The sequence below is a fragment of the Neomonachus schauinslandi genome, chromosome 8 (genome assembly GCF_002201575.2).
Source record: "Neomonachus schauinslandi chromosome 8, ASM220157v2, whole genome shotgun sequence".
NCBI lineage: Eukaryota > Metazoa > Chordata > Mammalia > Carnivora > Phocidae > Neomonachus > Neomonachus schauinslandi.
The window spans coordinates 104,493,793-104,513,475 of NC_058410.1; the positions used below are offsets into that span (position 1 = coordinate 104,493,793).

Consider the following 19,683-nt stretch of genomic DNA (forward strand, 5'->3'; position numbering starts at 1 on the left):
ACCCTGCCCTTTATACTGTACGACAGAACTCTGTGAAGTCAAGAACACAAGCCTGCTTCTAGAGCAATGGAATTTAGTTGTTAACTATTATACCTGGGGCCAGTGGATCAGGAAGAGCCTAACTTAGAGGCAGAGGTTTGGATGTTAGGGCCTCCCGGGGCTTGGTGCAGGTTTGTGATAGGAGAGTCATTCTGTCTCCCGAAGCACTGTAGAGTAACATGCAAGACACACCAGGATCATCAACTCTATATTTCTTGAACACCTCTTGGGTTCCCAGGGTTTCATAAAATAAAATACATAAATGAATAAAGTCACCAAGTCGCACTCATGCTAATGGAAGACTTCTCAACTATCTTATTAGAAAGGGAGATCATTTGGTATTGAAAATATTAATAACGGGGCGCCTGGGTGGCTCAGTCATTACATGTCTGCCTTCGGCTCAGGTCATGATCCCAGGGTCCTGGGATCGAGTCCTGCATCGCGCTCCCTGCTCAGCAGGGAGTCTGCTTCTCCCTCTCCAACTCCCCCTGCTTGTGTTCCCTCTCTCGCTGTGTCTCTCTCTGTCAAATAAATAAATAAAATCTTTAAAAAAAAAAAAGAAAATCTTAATAACAAAGAATACTATCTGACTTTTACTAATAAGGAAACCTCGGGTGTCTAATAACTGGCAAACTATTCGATTGAAATGAGGCAAAGTCTAGAATAATGTAGAAGGAAGTGAGAGAGGCTGGGAGGCAGAATGGAGACAAGCAACTCCTGTAGCATCTCCACATGTTCTCTTTTCTTCTTTCTCTTTCCTTTTCCTTCTTTTATTGTTTTAAGCTCAGGGGTTGAATATCATGTTCTAGGTCTAAGAGCCAGTGTTACTGCTGACTTAGGGAGGATAATCATGTTCTTGGGAGTAGAGGAGTGCTCCAGAGGGCATCAAGCATGGAGGGGGAGAGCGGCTAGCTGAGGGGGTAAAGGTCAGGCAGAGGAGGATGTCAGCCAAGGAACACAAGGGTCAAATGCAGGGCCAACAGCAACAGCAGAGCATTAAGCCAAGTGTGGGCCCTTCTGAGCCCCGGACCTCATGCATCCACACAGATAGTCGGCCCATGAAGCCAGCCCAGCAGCCGGGAGGGGCCAGGTGACAGGGAGGCTGCAGAAACCTGAGTTTTAAGAAGAAAGGATAGTTGAAAGTTCTAACTACAAGAGGAAAGTCAAGTAGGAGTAAGTTACAAAGAAAGGAAAAAAAAAAAAAAAAAAAAGAATTGCTTAGGCCCAGAAAGTGATTGAAAGAGAATGATTTTAAAAGAAGCATGAGGTAGAAGCCAGACTGGCAAGAGGTTTAAAAGAGACCCATTCATTTATTCAAACAGTGTGGACATGAAAGAATAGAAATAAAAAGCCACGTAGGAGTGGAAAGAAGGGTTGGGAGAAGGAGCATTGGTGTTGGGTGGGAAAGGGCAGCTCTTAGAGAGTGTGTGGAGGAACAGGAGGTGAATACAGGCTCAGTGCGGATTGACATAGAGCTCAGGGGAGGCTGAAGGACACTCCCAAGAGGCCTCAAGCACAGCGTATACGCGCAGCACAGCAAGTTGTAGGCGTCCTTGGGCCAAAGCCACTATCAGACCAGAGCCCTAAGTACTCAGGGTCAAAGGCACCACTGGACCCTGCTCTCTTAGTCAGACACTGACCACAGTGGCCTTCTGGGTATGGCACCGCAGGTGCCTTTGGGAGGGGATATTTACATAACTATATTGAGGTGTTTATAAAACCACCTGGTGAGCTAAGGTGTTGATGACAGACACTGCATTGATGCGTTACGTGTCTCAGCTAATACTTTTTTTTTTTTTTAAGATTTTATTTATTTATTTATTAGAGAGCGAGCGAGAGAGAAACAGCATGAGAGAGGAGAGGGTCAGAGGGAGAAGCAGGCTCCCCGCTGAGCCGGGAGCCCGATGTGGGACTCGATCCCAGGACCCTGGGATCATGACCTGAGCCGAAGGCAGTCGCTTAACCAACTGAGCCACCCAGGCGCCCTCAGCTAATACTTTTAAATTTACCTGGTGTGATGTTTAATTTTTTGTGTTAACTTGGCTGGGCTCTGGTGGTCAGATATTTAGTCAAACATTGTTCTAGATATTTCCGCGCTATAGGTATTTTTTGGGTGAGACTAACATTTAAATTAATAGACTATGAGTAAAGCAGATTACCTTCTGTAATGTGTGTGGGCTTCATTCAATTAGATGAATGCCATAATAGAAAGACTGACCCCCTGTGAGGAAGAGGGAATTCTATCAGCAGACTTCCTTTGGACTTGACCTGCAGTTCTTCCCTGAGTCTCCAACCTAATGACCTACTATGGACTTACCAAGCCTCTACAGTCATGTGAGCCAACCCCTTAAAATAATTATCTATATCTATCTATCTATTTATCTATCTATCTTTGCACGTACCCACTCCCACATACACACATCCTGTTGGTTCTTTTTTTCTTTTTAGAGAGAGAGAGAGTGAGTGAGAGAGCTTGAGTGGGGGGAGAGGTAGAGAGAGAGGAGGAAGCAGACTCCCCACTGAGCCAGGAGCCTGATGTGGGTCTCGATCCCAGGACCCCGGGATCATGACCTGAGCCGAAGGCAGACGCTTAACTGACGACTCTGCCACCCAGGCACCCCACATTCTGTTGGTCCTATTTCTAGAGAACCCTGCCTTGGAATTCTTCCTGTTACACTTGGAATTCTTCATGTTACACTGCGCAAGCAGCCACCCACAGAGTGCTCATTCAGCCTTTATAATCTACTTTACGTAAATGCTGACAGTGTCTGAAGCCTCGTTACCTGTTCATTGAATGAAAAATGCCTGAGTGACCCCAGTGAGTGAAGCCTTATGTGGCCACTGAGAAAAGAGCTGTTGTTTCTTCAAGGGTAGAGCTCCCTGACCTCAAGTGGACCACAAGCCACCAAGTCCTATCCATGCTAACAGAAGGCTTACCAACCAAATTATTACAGACCATTTGGTATTTTAAAAATAGTCATAATAAGGAAGACACACTAATAAGGAAAAAATGGGCAGCTCCATCCAAATATTGTCATTATAAAGAAAAATTCTTTCTTTTTCATATAATGGGAATCAGTTTTGTGCTCTATAGATGTGTCATTTTATATCCAAAGAAAATTCTCTTCCCATGACCTTTGTCACTTTGACGCTCTTTCCCATAAGATAACAACCAGCCTAGCATGGCAGAAAGCTACAAATCAGAAATCAGAACTATATCCCCGATTCTGTCATGGGACCAGGCTGTGCAAACATAGGCAAGTTGTTTAACCTGTCTGGGCTTGTTTTCTGACGAGTAAAATGAAAGCGCTAGACCATGTTATCCTTGAGTTCAGTCCTAGCTCCATTATTGTAGAATTTTTATTTCTAAACTTGAAAAAATTGCCTGATCACTTGAGTCTTTGGGGAGAGTTGTCATGGACCAAAGTGACAAAAAGTTGAAATGTGCCATAAATTAACTTTCTGGAGAGAACTGGAGTTTCTGTCTTCTAGTACTTCATCTAGAATTTATCCTTGCTAGGTTGTTAAATGAATCAAACAGGGGCGCCTGGGTGACTCAGTCGGTTGGGCGTCTGCCTTCGGCTCAGGTCATAATCCCAGGGTCCTGGGAACGAACCCCGTGTTGGGCTCCCTGCTCAGTGGGGAGCCTGCTTCTCCCTCTGCCTGCCGCTCCCCCTGCTTGTGGTCTCTCTCTCTCTCCCTGTCTGTCAAATAAATGAATAAAATCTTTAAAAAAAAAATAAATGAATCAAAGAGCCTAAAAATCTTGCATTTTGAAATTTCATTTTAAACATCTGTAGTACTCTGGGGCCCAATCAAGAGAGAAACCACATAGTGGTTTAAACAGGGGAAGTTTAACATAAAGTATTAACCATGATAGAAGAGTGACCATAACATATATGAGAATTCTGGAGCTGTAGGAGAATGGCCAATGAAGGGGTTCAAATCTCACCGGAGAAGTTATGGTCAGCCCAGCAAAAAGCAGAGAAGCTCACTGGTTTGGCCAGGCCAGAGCTGGTCTGGAGTTGTTTGGGCAAGCAATAGGCTACTGTCCAGAGCTCAGGTGCAGAGCAGATGGTCAGCAATGGTGTCATAGGCCTAAGAGGGAACCAGCTGTTAGCGGAAGCAGGAGGCCTTCAGGCTGCGTGAGGCTTGCAAAGTAGGCATCACATCTGTGTGGACACCCTGACCAGAGGCATGCTGTGTGCGGGCTACATGGGGGCCTTGGCTTCTGTGTCAAGAGGGCTACAGAAAAGGGGCGCCTGGGTGGCTTAGTCGTTAAGCGTCTGCTTTCGGCTCAGGTCATGATCCCAGGGTCCTGGGATCGAGCCCCGCATCGGGCTCCCTGCTTCTCCCTCTCCCACTCCCCCTGCTTGTGTTCCCTCTCACGCTGTGTCTCTCTCTCTGTCAAATAAATAAATAAAATCTTTAAAAGAAAAAAAAAAAAGAGGGCTACAAAATGGTTCTCACCAGGCTGTGGCTGCCAGGTGCGAGATGGGTCACATTCTGGGCTGGGGCTGGGGCAGGCTCTGCTGGCTGTCTTCACACCCACACGGCTGACCCCCAGCCTACACCAGGGACAGCAGGAGAGACTCTTCCTCCTGCAGGGTCCCTCCAGTGCTCTCTCCTGAGAAAGAAGACACTTCACGCTCACTTTAGAAATGCTGAAAGGAACTTCCCCCTATTCTCACAGAACATTTCCTACAGCGTGCATTCGGAGCTGAGAGACAATAAATTGATAAACGACACAGATCTGTCAAGCTTAAATGTCATCTGTCCATTTCCCGCCATTCTTTCTTGGTTCCTCTCTGGAAAATTCTTCCCTCTTCCAGACGTTGGTGCCTGCAAGCCACTTTTGGACAATGAATCAGCTGCTTCTTGTCTGAAGGCCAAGCTCTATGGACCTGGTCCTTTCGCGGGGGGTCTTAAATCAGCAGTTCTCAAATGTCGTTCATGACCTCTTGGGGTCCCCGAGACCCTTTCAGGAATTCTGGGAGGTCACAACTCTTTTCAGAGGAATGTCATTTCTCCCTGGGGTTGAAATTTCATGAGTAAGGCTGCTGGTGTTTTAGCACAAATCCAGTCAGTGGTACAAACGGGACTAGGAGTCACGTGCGTGCAGAAAAAAAAAGAAGCCAGTCTCGTTTCTGACTGTCCTTGATGAAGCAGTAAAAAAGTATATAATGTAATAAAACCTCAACCCTTGGGTACATGTCTTTTAAACATCCTGGCTGATGAAATGGGAAGTGCACGTAAAGCTGTTGGGCCGCATTCCGAAGTACAACGGCTGTCTGAGTGGGGAGCCCAAGCAGGGTTGTTACTTGAAAGAGCAGGTGGCAGACCAACAATGGCTTCTCAGGCTTGGTACTGGCCAGACATTTTCCGGAAAATCCGTGAAATGAGCTTGTCATCTCAAGGCTAACCATGGACAGTATTTATTGCCTATGATCAAATACAAGCTTTCAAGAGAAAATTAGGGTATTGGGAAAGAGATACCCGCCCCTATGCACTGGACAGCATCTCTTAAACTTCTCTGATGAGCTCAGTGGTGATGTTACTGAATGAAATATTTTGACATTGTACGATGACATGTATCAGCATTTGGGAGAGCTGCATAACTCAGTGAAATGCTGTTTTCCAAATGACGAATTTTTGTGATGTTAAAAAAATCATTCATGGGTGAATTACCCATTCATAGTGTGAGATAGATGAATGGGTTTTAGGGGAACAGAAGAACTTCGCTGACAGGGTTTCAAATTCCACCTACCAACGAGGTTTTAAGAAACTACCACTTGAGTTTCGGTATGGTATTAAAGAAAAATACCCACGATTACCTGAAAAAGCTATTAAATTACTCCTTCCTTTTCCAACTACATATCTGAGTGAGGCCAGATTTTCTTTTTATACTTCAACCAAAAAGCAAAAGATTGAATGCAGAAGCCAGCTTTTATTAAGTCGGACATTAAAGGTTTTGCAAAAATATAAAACAATGCCACTCTTCTCACTCAATTTCTTTTCTTAAAAAAATATACTTCCTTTATTTTAGAGTGTTATTTTTAAGATTTCTTTCTTTCTTTTTTTTTTTTTTTAATTTATCTGAGAGAGAGAATGGGAGACAGAGAGCATGAGAGGGAAGAGGGTCAGAGGGAGAAGCAGACTCCCCGCCGAGCAGGGAGCCCGATGCGGGACTCGATCCCGGGACTCCAGGATCATGACCTGAGCCGAAGGCAGACGCTTAACCGACTGAGCCACCCAGGCACCCCTAGAGTGTTATTTATGTTAACATACAATATATTTATTATCATTGCTATTATTGTATTTAAATGAATAAGTAAAGATTTAAAATATTTTTTAGCTTTCATTTATAATACAGTAGATACAAAAAGTTCTTTGGGATTCTCAATGATCTTTAAAAGTACATAAGAGTTCTGAGACCAAAATGTTTGAGGATTGCTGTCTTAAATCTCCATCAGTCACTTGAACTCACAAAATTGTGAAAATTTATAAGTGCGGTCGTAGAGGCCAAAAGAGGAAGGTGACTTCAATCCTACTCAAGGTCACACAGTGAGTCAGAGGCAGAGATGGGTCTAGATCCATGATCTCCAGCTATAGGGTGTTATACAACCCAAACTTCTTCCCCAGGACACTCTTCAGAGTGCCAACATCACAGTTTTGAGACACTCAAGCCGTAGATAGGGAGCGATAGCCATCCTCCCCTCAACATGCATCTGCTCGAACAGGAACGGGTACCAACTAGGTTTCAGGCACCAGTGCTTGTTGATGCTGAGGGCAAAGTAAATAAAAAGCGGCCTGTGTGTAGGGGGTACCCAAGCTTCCCATTTAGAGGGAGAGACTACATGAAAGACAGTATGTCATAGCATAGGATATGACTTACCTGGCATGTAATGTAAGGTATATTCATACAACCTATATAATTCTCTTATGCTATTATTTTCATACACAATATTGTATGTTATATAAGTTGTATCGTATTGATAGCATATGATATAGTATGGTAGGGTATAACTTAGAGTAAATACATTTACTATATCTAGGAAAGGGCAAGTACTTTGGGGTCACAGTTGGCTGGCAATTTTGTGCATGGGCGCTAAGGCCTGTGGCAAAGCAGAACTGTGAACTTGGGAAGTTTGCCAGCGTGCTCCTTCGGACACTTTCTGGCTTGCATTCGTTTCCGAGGGCTGTCATAACAAATCACCCTAAACTGGGTGGTTTTTCCCACACACAGAAATTTATTCTGGAGGTTAGAAGTTGGACATCGAGGTGTCAGCAAGGCCATGCTCTCTCCAGAGGCTCTAGGGACGACTTCTCTTCCTCATCTCTTCTAGCTTCTGGTGTTTCTGGCGATCATTGGTGTTCCTTGGCTTGTAGAGGGAGGACTCCAATTTCTACCTCTGTCTTCACAAGAGCTTCTCTCCTGCAGGTCTGTGTCCAAATTGCTCTCTTCCTATGAGGACATCAGTCATATTTAGGGCCTACCTTAATCCAGTATGACCTCATCTTAACTTGATTACCTCTGCAGAGACCCAGATGAGGGTACCCTTACAGGTTCTGGAAAGACATGAATTCGGTGTATTTGGGAGGCATTATTTAACCTAGTACACTGCTTGTGTGCTTACCCTCAATCCTCACTGTTCACAGCCTCTTCACCATCCCTCACATTTTCTCTCACACTTTTCAGGGCCTGGGGTCCCGTCGAGCCTCACCTGGCCATCCTCTGTTGGGGTTTTGAGTGGTTGCCACAAGCTCTCTTCATTTAATCCATGAGTTTAACAAAGGGCTTCTCGGGGCCACATAACTGGTGAGTTGTGAAGGAGGAAAGAAAGAAGCTGAACAACTCAATAGTTTAAAAAAAAAAAATGAATACCCTGATTAAAAAATGGGCCAAGGACTTGAATAGACATTTCTCCAAAGGAGACGTAAATAGCCAACAGGTTTATGAAAAAATCTCAATGTCACTCACCATCAGGGAAATGCAGATCAAAACCACAATGAGATACCATCTCACACCTGTCAGGATGGCTATCATCATAAAGCCCAAGGTCAACAAGCATTGCTGGGGATGCAGAGAAATTGGGACCTGTGTGCACTGTTGGTGGGAAGGCAATTGGAGTAGACGCTGGGGAGAACAGTGTGGAGGTTCCTCAAAAACCTAAAAATAGAACTACCTTATGATCCAGCAATCTCACTACTGAGTATTTATCCAAAATAACTGAAATCAGGATCTTGAAGAGATATTGGCACTTTCCCCTTCAGTGCAGCACTGTTCGCGAAAGGCAAGAGGTGGGAGGAGCCTACATGTCCAGGGACAGGTGAATGGATAAAGAAGCTAACTGTGGTGTATACACACAGTGGAATACTCTTCAGCCTTAACATGGAAGGAAGTTCCGAAAATGCCACACCATGGGTAAACCTCGAGGACATGATGCTAGATGAGTTCAGTCAATCACAGAAAGAAAAATATTGCCCGATTTCATTCATATGAGGTCACTAAAATTGTCAACCTCAAAGAATCAAAGAGTAGAATAGTGGTTTCCAGGGCTGGGGGGAGGGGCAACGAGGCGCTGCTATTCGGTGGGAATGAAGTTTCAGGTAAGCCAGGAAAATCAGCTCTAGAGCTCTGCTGTACCACACCGTGCCTGTGGTCAATAGCAACATAGGGTCCACTCAGGATGTCTAAGGGGGGAGGCCTCATGTTATATGTTCTTACCACAAGAAAGGAGAAGAAAAGAGAAAAGAGAAAAAAAAAAGAAGGAAAAAGAAAGAGGAAGCTGAGAATCCTTATGTGTTAATTCTATGGCTCCTTTGGCAATTTTTTTTACTGGGTAGCATCATGATTTATGACAGAGCATGGTTCACTGGGCCTAGCATGATTTATGGCAATAGGGAAAATGTGGGGAGCTGTGAAAGTCAGCATCCTCTGCACCTTGTGCAAACAGATGGAAGGGTGCGGTGTGTGCATACAATCCCAGCACTGTCACCTTCATCTCTGCGACCTGTGGCCCCAGGTTACCTGTTTGGGGCTTCAGGTGGACTCTGGGCATGACGGCAGGATCTGGAGCCAGATCGCCTGCGTTCAAGCCAGGGATCCTTAGGCTGCTTATCTCCTCTCTCTGTGCCTCAGTTTCCACATCTTGCAAAAGGGAGATACTATCCCACTACATGAGGAATAAATGAATTAATATACGTGAAGTATTTTGAACAGTGCCTGACAATGTAGACATTAGTTGTTGTTATTATAGGAATTTTCTATCCAGTTAATAAGAATTCCAATATTTTGGGGCGCCTGGGTGGCTCAGTCGTTAAGCGTCTGCCTTCGGCTCAGGTCATGGTCCCAGGGTCCTGGGATCGAGTCCCGCATCGGGCTCCCTGCTCGGCGGGAAGCCTGCTTCTCCCTCTCCCACTCCCGCTGCTTGTGTTCCCTCTCTTGCTGTATCTCTCTCTGTCAAATAAATAAAATCTTTAAAAAAAAAAAAAAAGAATTCCAATATTTTACTGGTTCCTCCTTCAATTCCCTTATCATCACCCTCCCACTGCCCCTACCAGAGGTAAAATAGGGGACAGTATGTGGATGTGGCTTTTGGTTGTTTTTTAATTCTTTCCATGTCGCTTATAATGGGCCCTGGGGAACAGTTCCTTTGTCAGGATGTCTTAAAGGACCAGGAACCAGATGCCTGTGGAGTGAGTGCTTCTTGGGAAGCTCTTAGGGAGCCAACATCATGAACTCCAGTGAGCACCAAGCTATCATTTAATTAATAGTTGCCCGTCTGAGTGTGGCTTTCTTGGTAACTTTAGCTCTGTGGGTAGGTGTGGCGCCCACAATGTGGCCTCCCACATTTCAGATTTCGTATAACGGAGCCCATGGTGTCTCAGCTACTCAGGAGTGCGTCTGTCTCCAGCACCGAGGAAAAGCGAGACCTGAATAAGGATGGGGCTTTTGGTGTAGTTAAGAGAGAGGTAAAATAACTGTAATTTCATAGCAATTACCTACAACCAACACCGTCAAAGGCGCCAGTTTTCCGTGATAAACCTGAGCCTCTGCTGGGAGCAATTTGCAAGGTAGAAATAAGCACACAATTAGGCTCTCATGTATGAAAGAAGGCATCTGCCCCTCCCCATCCAAATGCCACAGCAAAACAAACCTCAAAGGGGAAAATACTGTGTTGCATTTTGGGAGTGCATTTTTTTTCTCCTTCTTTAAAAAAAAAAATCTTAATAAGCCCCCATTCCAGGATGTTGTTTGGGTTGTTTGCAGCTTTGCCAGGAAGCCCGGGAGCCTTCACTCCCCTGGCCCCCCGTCCGTTGGAGGAAGGCACTCCAGCCACCTGATGGGGCCACGGTTTCCAGGGGAGCCACCAGCGAACTAGAGTGAAAGGGTGATTTCTCCCTCTAAGTACCATGTCAGAGGCCCACAAACCACTCCGTGGAAGTAAGTGTACAGAGATCAGTTTCCCAACATTTTTGTTTGTTCATGCATTTGCTGAGAATGAATTCCTTATAAAATTCATGTCTCTGCAGCCCACTCAGAAGTAAAGCTAGACTTGCCTTTCAGATGATAAAACAAAAACAAAAACAAAAATGCCACGCTATTTTGAGAACGGTCCCGAGAAAGGGAAATCTAGTGAACAGAAGTATGCAAGCACTCAATAGGGCTATCTGTTATTGTTATATATGTGTTCCTGCCCTACCCGCCAGCCAACCCCACAGAAGGCCACAAGCTCCTTGACTAAATGCACTTTTGAATCCCCTGTGTGATTTTCTCCAGTGCCTTGTACATAATTGAGAGTGAATTTGCATTTATCGAGTAAAAGGATAGTTTAACAAATGATGGCTTATTTTTTTTTTTTAAGATTTTATTTATTTATTTATTTGAGAGAGAGAGAATGAGAAAGAGAGCACATGAGAGGGGAGAGGGTCAGAGGGAGAAGCAGACTCCCTGCCGAGCAGGGAGCCCGATGCGGGACTCGATCCAGGGACTCCAAGATCATGACCTGAGCCGAAGGCAGTCGCTTAACCAACTGAGCCACCCAGGCGCCCGACAAATGATGGCTTATTGACATTGAAGGTCAAGTACTGGTCAGAACTAAGGGGGCTGTTGATTAAAATCTTGAGTCTGCTGTCTACCTATAGAGAGATGGGGTCAAAGTCTGAGGTATTTGGACTCATGATATATCATGGAGCAAAGACCAAAGGGTAGAACAGAGTTAACTAGAGAGGAACGTAGTTTGCCTGGGTATAGCCAAAGAAAAGCATTTCTAATTGTTAGAATTACCCTCAGAATGGACTGCTTCGAGAGATATAAACTACTGGTTCGTGAAGATATTTAAGCATAAACTAGGTGATTACTTGGGGGTATAGAAGTTGGTGATCCAACATCATTTATGTTAGACTGTGTGATGTTGAAAGTCTCCCTTTACCCTGAGATGCTAGGGTCCTCTGGTTTCGGAAAGTTATGACTACATAATCGTCATGCTGGGAACCCAGATTCAGTCCAGCACCTATTTATTGAGTCCTTACCGTGTGCCAAGCATTGCCCTGCATAGACATGAGGAAGACGACAATAAGATAGGGCAGCTGCCTTTGGAGTTAGGCTGGGTCATGGCTTTAGTCAGTTCTTCATTGGGCGTATATTCCTTCTTGGCAATATGCACATGCTGATTTAGGACTCTGGTTCTTTCTCTTCCTTTTAGGCTGGAATCGATGGGGAAAGCATTGGCAACTGCCCCTTCTCTCAGCGTCTCTTTATGATCCTCTGGCTGAAAGGCGTTGTGTTCAATGTCACCACTGTGGATCTGAAAAGGTAAACAGTGCTGTATTAAGGAGGGATGTGTTTGGCTGCACGAACAGAGAACTTTCCAGGAGGGAGGGCGGAAGTCTGCCTGTGGCTTCCAGCAGCCTCCTGCTTTACCACATGGGCCAGACGGTGTCTCAGGGCCCATCCCTGATTACAAGAGAGGCACTGGGACTGAGCATTTCTCTGCCCAGATTAACAAGGTTTGAGTAGCAAGAAAGGGGGAAGGAGTGGATATTGGATATGCAACTGAGAGTGGCCCAGAGGTGGACATGCATATCTTAAAATCCAGGAGTCAGCCATTCCAGCGGTACCATCCTGGGGGACCCTACCAGGACTTCAGGTGTAAGAGTCTGAGTTTCCAGGGCATTGGCATCTGACCATTTCCCCTTGCGTTGCTCTCATTTTTAGAATTCCTTAGTGTGAGAGTTCTGGATTATAGGCTGGGGATGGAGAGTTCCTCGTGCACTTTTAATGGTTGTTAAAAATACCAGGCATCATTCACTATCAAGAGCCACTCATTTCAGGCTCGTATCCTGCCTCCTGTCTTCTGCCTGGCCTTTCAATGCAGAGTAGCTCAAGGCTCACTCCCTGAGCCTCTATCATCTGCCTGTAGCTTCTTCCCTGGTGAGTTTAGCATAAATTCTTCACATCGCCTTTATGTAAATTATTCTATACCCGGGATTCTACCATCTAGAAATCTCTAGAGAGATTTCCACTTGCGTTTTCTATTATCACTTTAAAATCTCGACGTCAAAAATTATATCTGTCGTTTCTCCTTTGAGTTGGGCTCCCCTCCTGGATTCCTGGGTTCTTCCATTTTCTAAGCACTGGAGAATTTCCAGCTCCCTTTTCTTGCCATCCCCCTTGTCAGCCAGTTGCCAAAGGCAGGGCATTGTCCCACTGTGCTACGGCTCACCTCCGAGCCCTCTCCTCCGTTCCCAAAGCCCACACTGGGCTCGGGTCCCACCACTGCCCTCAGACTGTCTCTTTGTTCTTCCAACTGGACATCTTCCTTCCAGGTTCTCTCTCTCTCTCTGATCCATCCTCTATATTATCCTAAGGTTACTCTTCCTAAAATAGTTCTTTAATCATGTGGCTCCCCCACTCAAAAAACCTTCTGATACTTCCCGTTGCCTATGGAATAAACCCGTCTGTAGCTCTTTGCCAGATCTTCAGCTTTCCCAACATTGTCTCCCAATGCTTCTTGCCCTGACCTAGCCGCCTCTGTCTGGCTGGACTACCTCTCGCCCCATCCCCTTTAGCTGCCAGCCCCTGGCTAGGATGCTTCCTCTGCCTCACAGACGCTCTCCTGCCTTCCTGAATGGACAGACTGTGCCCAGTCCCCAGGCGCAGCAGCTTCAGCCTCCCTCCCCTGGATTATCATCTGCAAGCACGTTTGCCTGGGGATCAGAATGGGAAGGGAAGCCACCTCAGCATTCCTCAGATGCTTATATTGCTCCTTCATATCTGTTATCTGACCTTACCGATGCCCGTTGAGGCAGGCCGGGCAATATCCCAACTCCAGTTCAATAGATAAGGAAACTTTCTTACTGCAATAAATAAATAAATAAATAAATAAATAAATAAATAAATAAATAAATAAATTTTTAAAAGGGACAGAAAAGGAAAGAAACAAAAACAAAGAAAGAAAACATATATATATAATAAAGAGTTAAGGACTTTTAAAAACATATGATACTATGGGGACGCCTGGGTGGCTCAGTCAGTTAAACGTCTGCCTTTGGCTCAGGTCATGATCACGGGGTCTTGGGATCGAGCCCCGCATCGGGCTCCCTGCTCAGCAGGGAGCCTGCTTCTCCCTCTGCCTACCATTCCCTCTGCCTGTGCTCTCTCTCTCTCTCGCTGACAAATAAATAAGTAAAAATCTTTAAAAAAACAAACATATGATACGATGAAGTTTAGCAATTTCTAGGAATATTAATTTCTTATCCTGGCACCACCATTTGTTGGCCGAGTGACCTTGAACAAGGTCCTTCGTTTGTCTGAGCCTCGGTTCCCTCGTCTGTATGATGGGGACGCAAGCACTGCCTTGTTCGCAGAGGAACTGTGAGGATGCCGCGAGGCAGGCCACGGGAAGCATTTACGTTCAGGACTGTGCCTGGCTCACAGCCAGCACAACATGCTGACTATTTGTAGCTTCATCCCTTCCCTCACAGAGCTGGCGATGCAGTCAGGGAAAGAGGACCAACAGAGATGAAATAGTCCATAAATTAGAACTGGCAATATGGAATTAAATGCGAATTGTGTAATTTCAGCCATAAATGCCGAAGAGGGTCCATAAAGAGAGAGGCCTGCAGCTGACCAGTGTCCCGTTGGCCGAGTCCAGCGGAGCACCAACCGTAGGCGGTACCCCCCAGGGATGCCAGCACACTCCAGAGGCCATTGTTCTCTCGAGTCACGGAGGGAAAAAAAATAATTTCTGTTTCTTTAAGCCACAGAGAGGTAATGGCTGAAAAATACAATGAGTATAGATTTCCCCTCCCTGCTGAGAACCCATGCATTTCTGCCTTGTGTCAGCTCTGAAAAACAGGAGGAGAAGGTAAAGAATGTCCTCTAATTGTCCAAAGGAGGGAACGCACACCAAGTCAACAAAGGGACCAAGTAGATGAGATCTTAAAACCACTCTTGGTCCCAGCTGTCTCAGGAGTTCCAAGTACCACACAATGTAGCTGGAGAGAATGTGTGTTTGGGGAGCGATATGGGAGTGAGCACCGTGATTGAAATTCTTCCCTTCCCCTCCCAAACTGATTATGCCAGGAATTTGTTTCATTACAGACTCCTCTACCCCTTGTTTACTTTTTCTTCGGTTGCTCCATCCAGTGTTTTCCGCTCCCAACTCCCACAAGTGTTGCATTCTCTGTGAGAGCATTTGGGGTGAATCTGCTGTTCCAGCCCGGCTCAGGGACGTGTGCATTCTCATTCTTCCTCTTCCTTACTGTTTCCTTTGGCACTGCCCCCCACCCCTCATGCCCCCCATCCACCAACCTTCCTTCTCTCACTTTGCTCCAACTGTGCTCTTGCATTTCCACCAGCTGGTGGAAACATGGAAGCACGCCCTTGGGCATGATTGGGGCCGTGGCGAGCACAAGGCCACTCTCTCTCCTGCTGCACATTCTCTTAGCAATGCAGAAGGTATCTCTTAGTATAAATGTATGATTGAATTCTGACTTTTTAAAGGCTGGCATCCTGTAGAATGCATTTTTGTTAAGCTAAGTGGCGAAGGACCTTTTGAAAACAAAGCCCAACCTCTGCCCTGGGTATTAAAATCTTGGTGCTCATTTCGACAGCCACCTGCCATACTCTGCTTTTTCACTAGGACTCAACTCCTTCATCTTGACTTATTCTCATGACTTCCACAGGACAGACTTCCTGTGTCACACCACATCCCTTCAGAACTTTCTCCAACCTCCCCTGTTCTAGGTGCCCCCACCATAAGTCTGTTTGATGGACAGGAGTGCTGGACAGCCCAGGGCGTCTAATTCACAAGTTGCAGATTCCCCTGAAGTTGAGGTGTCCTGGTGTAAGCCACCTCCTGAATCTCGATCTCTTCTACAGAAAGCCTGCCGACCTGCACAACCTTGCCCCAGGCACCCATCCGCCCTTCTTGACCTTCAACGGGGATGTGAAGACGGACGTCAATAAGATCGAGGAATTCCTGGAGGAGACTTTGGCTCCTGAAAAGTAATGAGCTGCTTATTTCTGAAGCTAATGGCAGGGGTGGGTCCGTGTTGGAATTAGAGAAGCACCGTTAGCTTCGAGGAGGCAGATTTCCAAAGGAGCCTCATCAATCCAGAGCGTAGGGCCCTCTTCTCAAGCCCAGAGAGTTGCCAATCTCAAAACCACTCCACCAAGTCCAACTCCAAGAGTGGACACCCCTATGAACAGGATCTGCCTCCTCAACAGAACACCGGGAAGTGTGCCACCCCTCCATCCCCCTCCATAAGTCCTCCCCAGTTCACTTTGCCTGAAAGACCCCTAAAGAGGGCAAAGTCTCCCCTATTTTAGAATGAGAACTGGAAGGCTGACAAAATGAGAGTAAGCCAAGGAGAGAGGTAACCCCATGACTTAAAACCACACCCAAGTATAAACAGGAGTCACAAATCTGACCATGTCTGGTCAAAGCCCATAATCAAAGATGTGAAGACTGACTCCTTTTCTAAACTGGGCCCTGGGGGGGTTGGGGATGGGGAAGAGACTAGAGGGCTGTAGGCTCTCGGGTGGACCAGCTGCCCCTGAAGGAAAACCGGAGTAAAGGGAAGGAAGGTGAATTCTGAAAGTTACTGGAAACTAGACTTGTTCCTTATACTCTATTATAATCAGGGACTAAAACAACCACACTGTTTTGTTTTAACTAGAAAAAGATTTCATATAAGTAAGGCTCACACGGACTCCATCCTGTAGGACAGCCACTGAAAAGTTTGAAGTAAAAGTATTTAGAGTCAGTTTTCGGGCTTACTTCGGGGGGTGGGAAGATGAGGAGGGCAGAAGATGGAAAAGCCAGAGGTGGAGAAATCAATTAGGAGGAGCCACTTGATGATGGTCCATGGAAGACAGGCAAGGTGGCTGATTTAAGGCAATGACAGTGAACTGGGGGCAGAGAGGTAAGAAGGACTCAGTATCTACCCAGCACCTAAAATAAGTGGGATTGGACCACTGGAAACCACCATCTTGCATTTACTTTGAAGTTGTATTTATTTATCAATAATTTTATAGCCTTCACCAAGTGCCCTAGGAGATAGGTGTTACCTAGCCTCATTTTGCAGCTGGGGAAACTGAGGTATCGAGAGGTTGAGTCACTTGCTCAAGGTCACACATCTAACAAGTGACTGTTAAGTTAAAATTCCCAATTGGTGCTCTGATTAAGCCTTAATATCTATACATTCTTCCTAAAAACTATTCTTGGTCATCCACCTTAGGACAGTTTATTTTCACACTGAGAGTGGAAAGCTGCCTTGAGCCCACTGGAAGCAGCTGGGTATAGACTTTAAATGAGTGTATTGATTAAATCAGCCATAACCCCCATCTCAGCCACCACCAGAAGCCACAGCATCTCCAAACAGGACACCAGCCAGCCACTTTGCTGAAAGGGTCCTGAGAGGGCTCCGGTGCCATCCCTCCACCCTGGGACTCAGCCTCATTGCTGGTGCTGGTTTGAGATCCCACACGAGAAAATAAATGCTGTTTGCAATAACTGAACAGAGTTTAGACCTGTGCGTGGGAGCCCCAGAAGGGACTGTCCAGGGGAAAGCTGTTTTCCTTTGAGAAGCAATACTCGAGCTCAGGAGTGACCACTTCCGTCTAGGCCAGTGGGGAACACGAAACGGGAGTGGTGGGGAGCACACCCACCCGGTCCTTTGCCAGGCCAGTAGGTGGAGGTATGCAGGTCTGGGCTGAGTCCCCTGGGGCCTGAGGCCTTCTCTCCTAGTTCTGCCAGCTGTGTGCTGTGACCCCTCAAATATTCCTTCTCTGCTGTCAGCCTCCGTCCCCTCCTGTGTAAAAGGATGACCGAGAGCCCCTCCTGTTCTTCACTCTAGCCAGGCTCCCCGCATCCCGACCGGCTGTGCCTTTCCCAGGCTGTTTTCTCTTCCTTAGGGCTCTCCAGTCCTACATCCACAGTGGGACCAAGGGGGCCCTGGAGACCCCGAGAGTTACACGCCCCTAGTGCATGTGTACATTCTTCCAGAGGAGGACCATCATCAGATTCATCATCATTTCATCAGATTCCAAAAAATGGCCATGATCCAAATAGAGCTACCCAGTGTCGGACTTCCCTGTCCTCTCACATTACCTGTCCTAAGTTCTGCTTCCTCGGCTCCGCGTCCTTTTCTGGATTGCAGTTGTGTGGGGGAGGTTTTCCTCCATGCACTCCTAGCGTAACAGTGATGCAGCGATCCACCACACCCAAGTAGCAGAACCTCAAAACTGTTAAAATGCGTGTCTCGGGAGTGCCACCAAGATGGCGGCCCTAGTGATGAGGCGGGCAGCCATCCTAGAGTCCTCAGGAATGCCCTTTAGATGACTTTGTATGGGTCACACTGGGGCGGAGGCCATCATTACCTTCTAGTAAATGCCCCCAAGCCAGTGTCTTGGCCCCACAAAGGGAGACCCGCTATTCTGCCCACAAAAAGCCACCAGCCCCGGGTAGCTGCCCACTGATTCGAGCAGCGAGGCCTCTGTGGCCCAAAGCCGAGGCCCCTGGAGGAGCCCAGCTTGACCTTCTGGTTCTCTAGGGGGCAGCAAAACCCCCAGAACTGTTCACCGAACGCTGTTCTGCCACGTGTTTCTCATCACACCACTGTTTGTAAAAGCTGCCAGAGAGCCAAGAAATTGTGGTAGCCTTTTTCCCCTTAGCTTTACTTTTTAAAAGAAAAAAAACCACATGTAAACACTCCAACCATTTTTTTTTTTTTTTTAAATCACATTTGGTCCCACAAAGCATTTGGTGTCAAAAGAAATTCAGGAAGTCTCAAGTAGTTTCTAAATGAGACTAACTTCCATTTCTTTCCTGAGACTGGCCGGGTTAACACTCAACAGGGAAGCACTGGGATAAGCCTGGTGATTACTGTCGAGGCATGCCGGGCCTCACCTTTCACCTCCACAGAATGGCCAGAGTTCAGAGGATCCAGAACTGAGAGGCAGGAGAGCAGACTCTGGCCACCTTTCTATCGTGTTTGCAGGATGGCCTTGGGCCAGCTTCTCTCCCATTTCCTCATGAGGGGGTAGAACTGTGTAGTCCCGAAGATGCTTTTCAGCAGAAGCTCTGTGATCCCATGAGGGTCTCAAAGCCCTTTCCCAGAGCTGGTTATTATTTAAAATACCCCTTGTGCATAGATGGTGTGAGAAGAAGTCAGGAGGGCAAACTGATAATGGATCACAGCCCAGCAAGTAGTCAGTCAACTAGCAAGTACGTACTGAGGACAAACGGGGTCCTGAACATTGCCAGACTTGGAAGATGCTTTGGATTCATTATTTTGAGAAGTGTTTATAGATATCTCACAATAGAGAAAAACAGGAATTCTTCTCATCCTCCGGGAAGTAGAGAAGTAGCCTTGGTACCAAGGACAGGATCAAGTGGTGGCTGAGAAGATGGACTTTGGGGTCAGAATGGCTTGCATTCTAATCCACACCACGAGGTTGTGCCACATAAATTAGCCACAGAATCTCAGTAGCTTAGCAGAATACAGTTTATTCCTCACTCTGGCAAAGTCTAAGTGGGCAGTATGGCCCTCTTCCGTATTGTAGCCTTTGGAATATGTGACCCCGAAGGCTCCTTCAGCAGAGAAAAAGTAAGAAGGTTCGTACCAAATGTTTTTAAGGGCCGGGGCTGTGAGTGGTTACATCACGTCCCCTCTCATCCTATTGGCCAAAATCCAGCCGCATGACCCCGATCTAACTGAGAAGCAGAAGCTGGGAAATTCAGAGAAGTACATGGATATTTTTTTTTTTTTTTAAAGATTTTATTTATTTATTTGAGAGAGAGAGAATGAGAGAGAGCACATGAGAGGGGGGAGGGTCAGAGGGAGAAGCAGACTCCCTGCCAAGCAGGGAGCCCGATGCGGGACTCGATCCAGGGACTCCAGGATCATGACCTGAGCCGAAGGCAGTCGCTTAACCAACTGAGCCACCCAGGCGCCCGAAGTACATGGATATTTAATCTTTAATTCTCACATCTGTAAAATAATGATTGTAATGTTGATCTCGTGGGACTATTCATAGAAGATAATACTCCTTAGCCTAGTGCCGAACATCAAGTGAAAAGCTCATGAAGTGGCACCTTGAAGCATTAGAAAGAGAAGTCACTACCTTTTTTG

At 46.3% G+C, this 19,683-nt stretch overlaps 1 protein-coding gene across 1 annotated transcript in view; it reads left to right on the plus strand.

Annotated features, from left to right (window-relative positions):
- Positions 1 to 19,683, plus strand: part of CLIC5 (chloride intracellular channel 5) — a 155,250-nt gene that overhangs the window by 99,771 nt on the left and 35,796 nt on the right. Inside the window, exons 2-3 of the mRNA XM_021692062.2 lie at positions 11,748 to 11,857; positions 15,428 to 15,553. Coding sequence (XP_021547737.1) covers positions 11,748 to 11,857; positions 15,428 to 15,553 — 236 coding nt within the window. The remainder of the gene's footprint in view (positions 1 to 11,747; positions 11,858 to 15,427; positions 15,554 to 19,683) is intronic.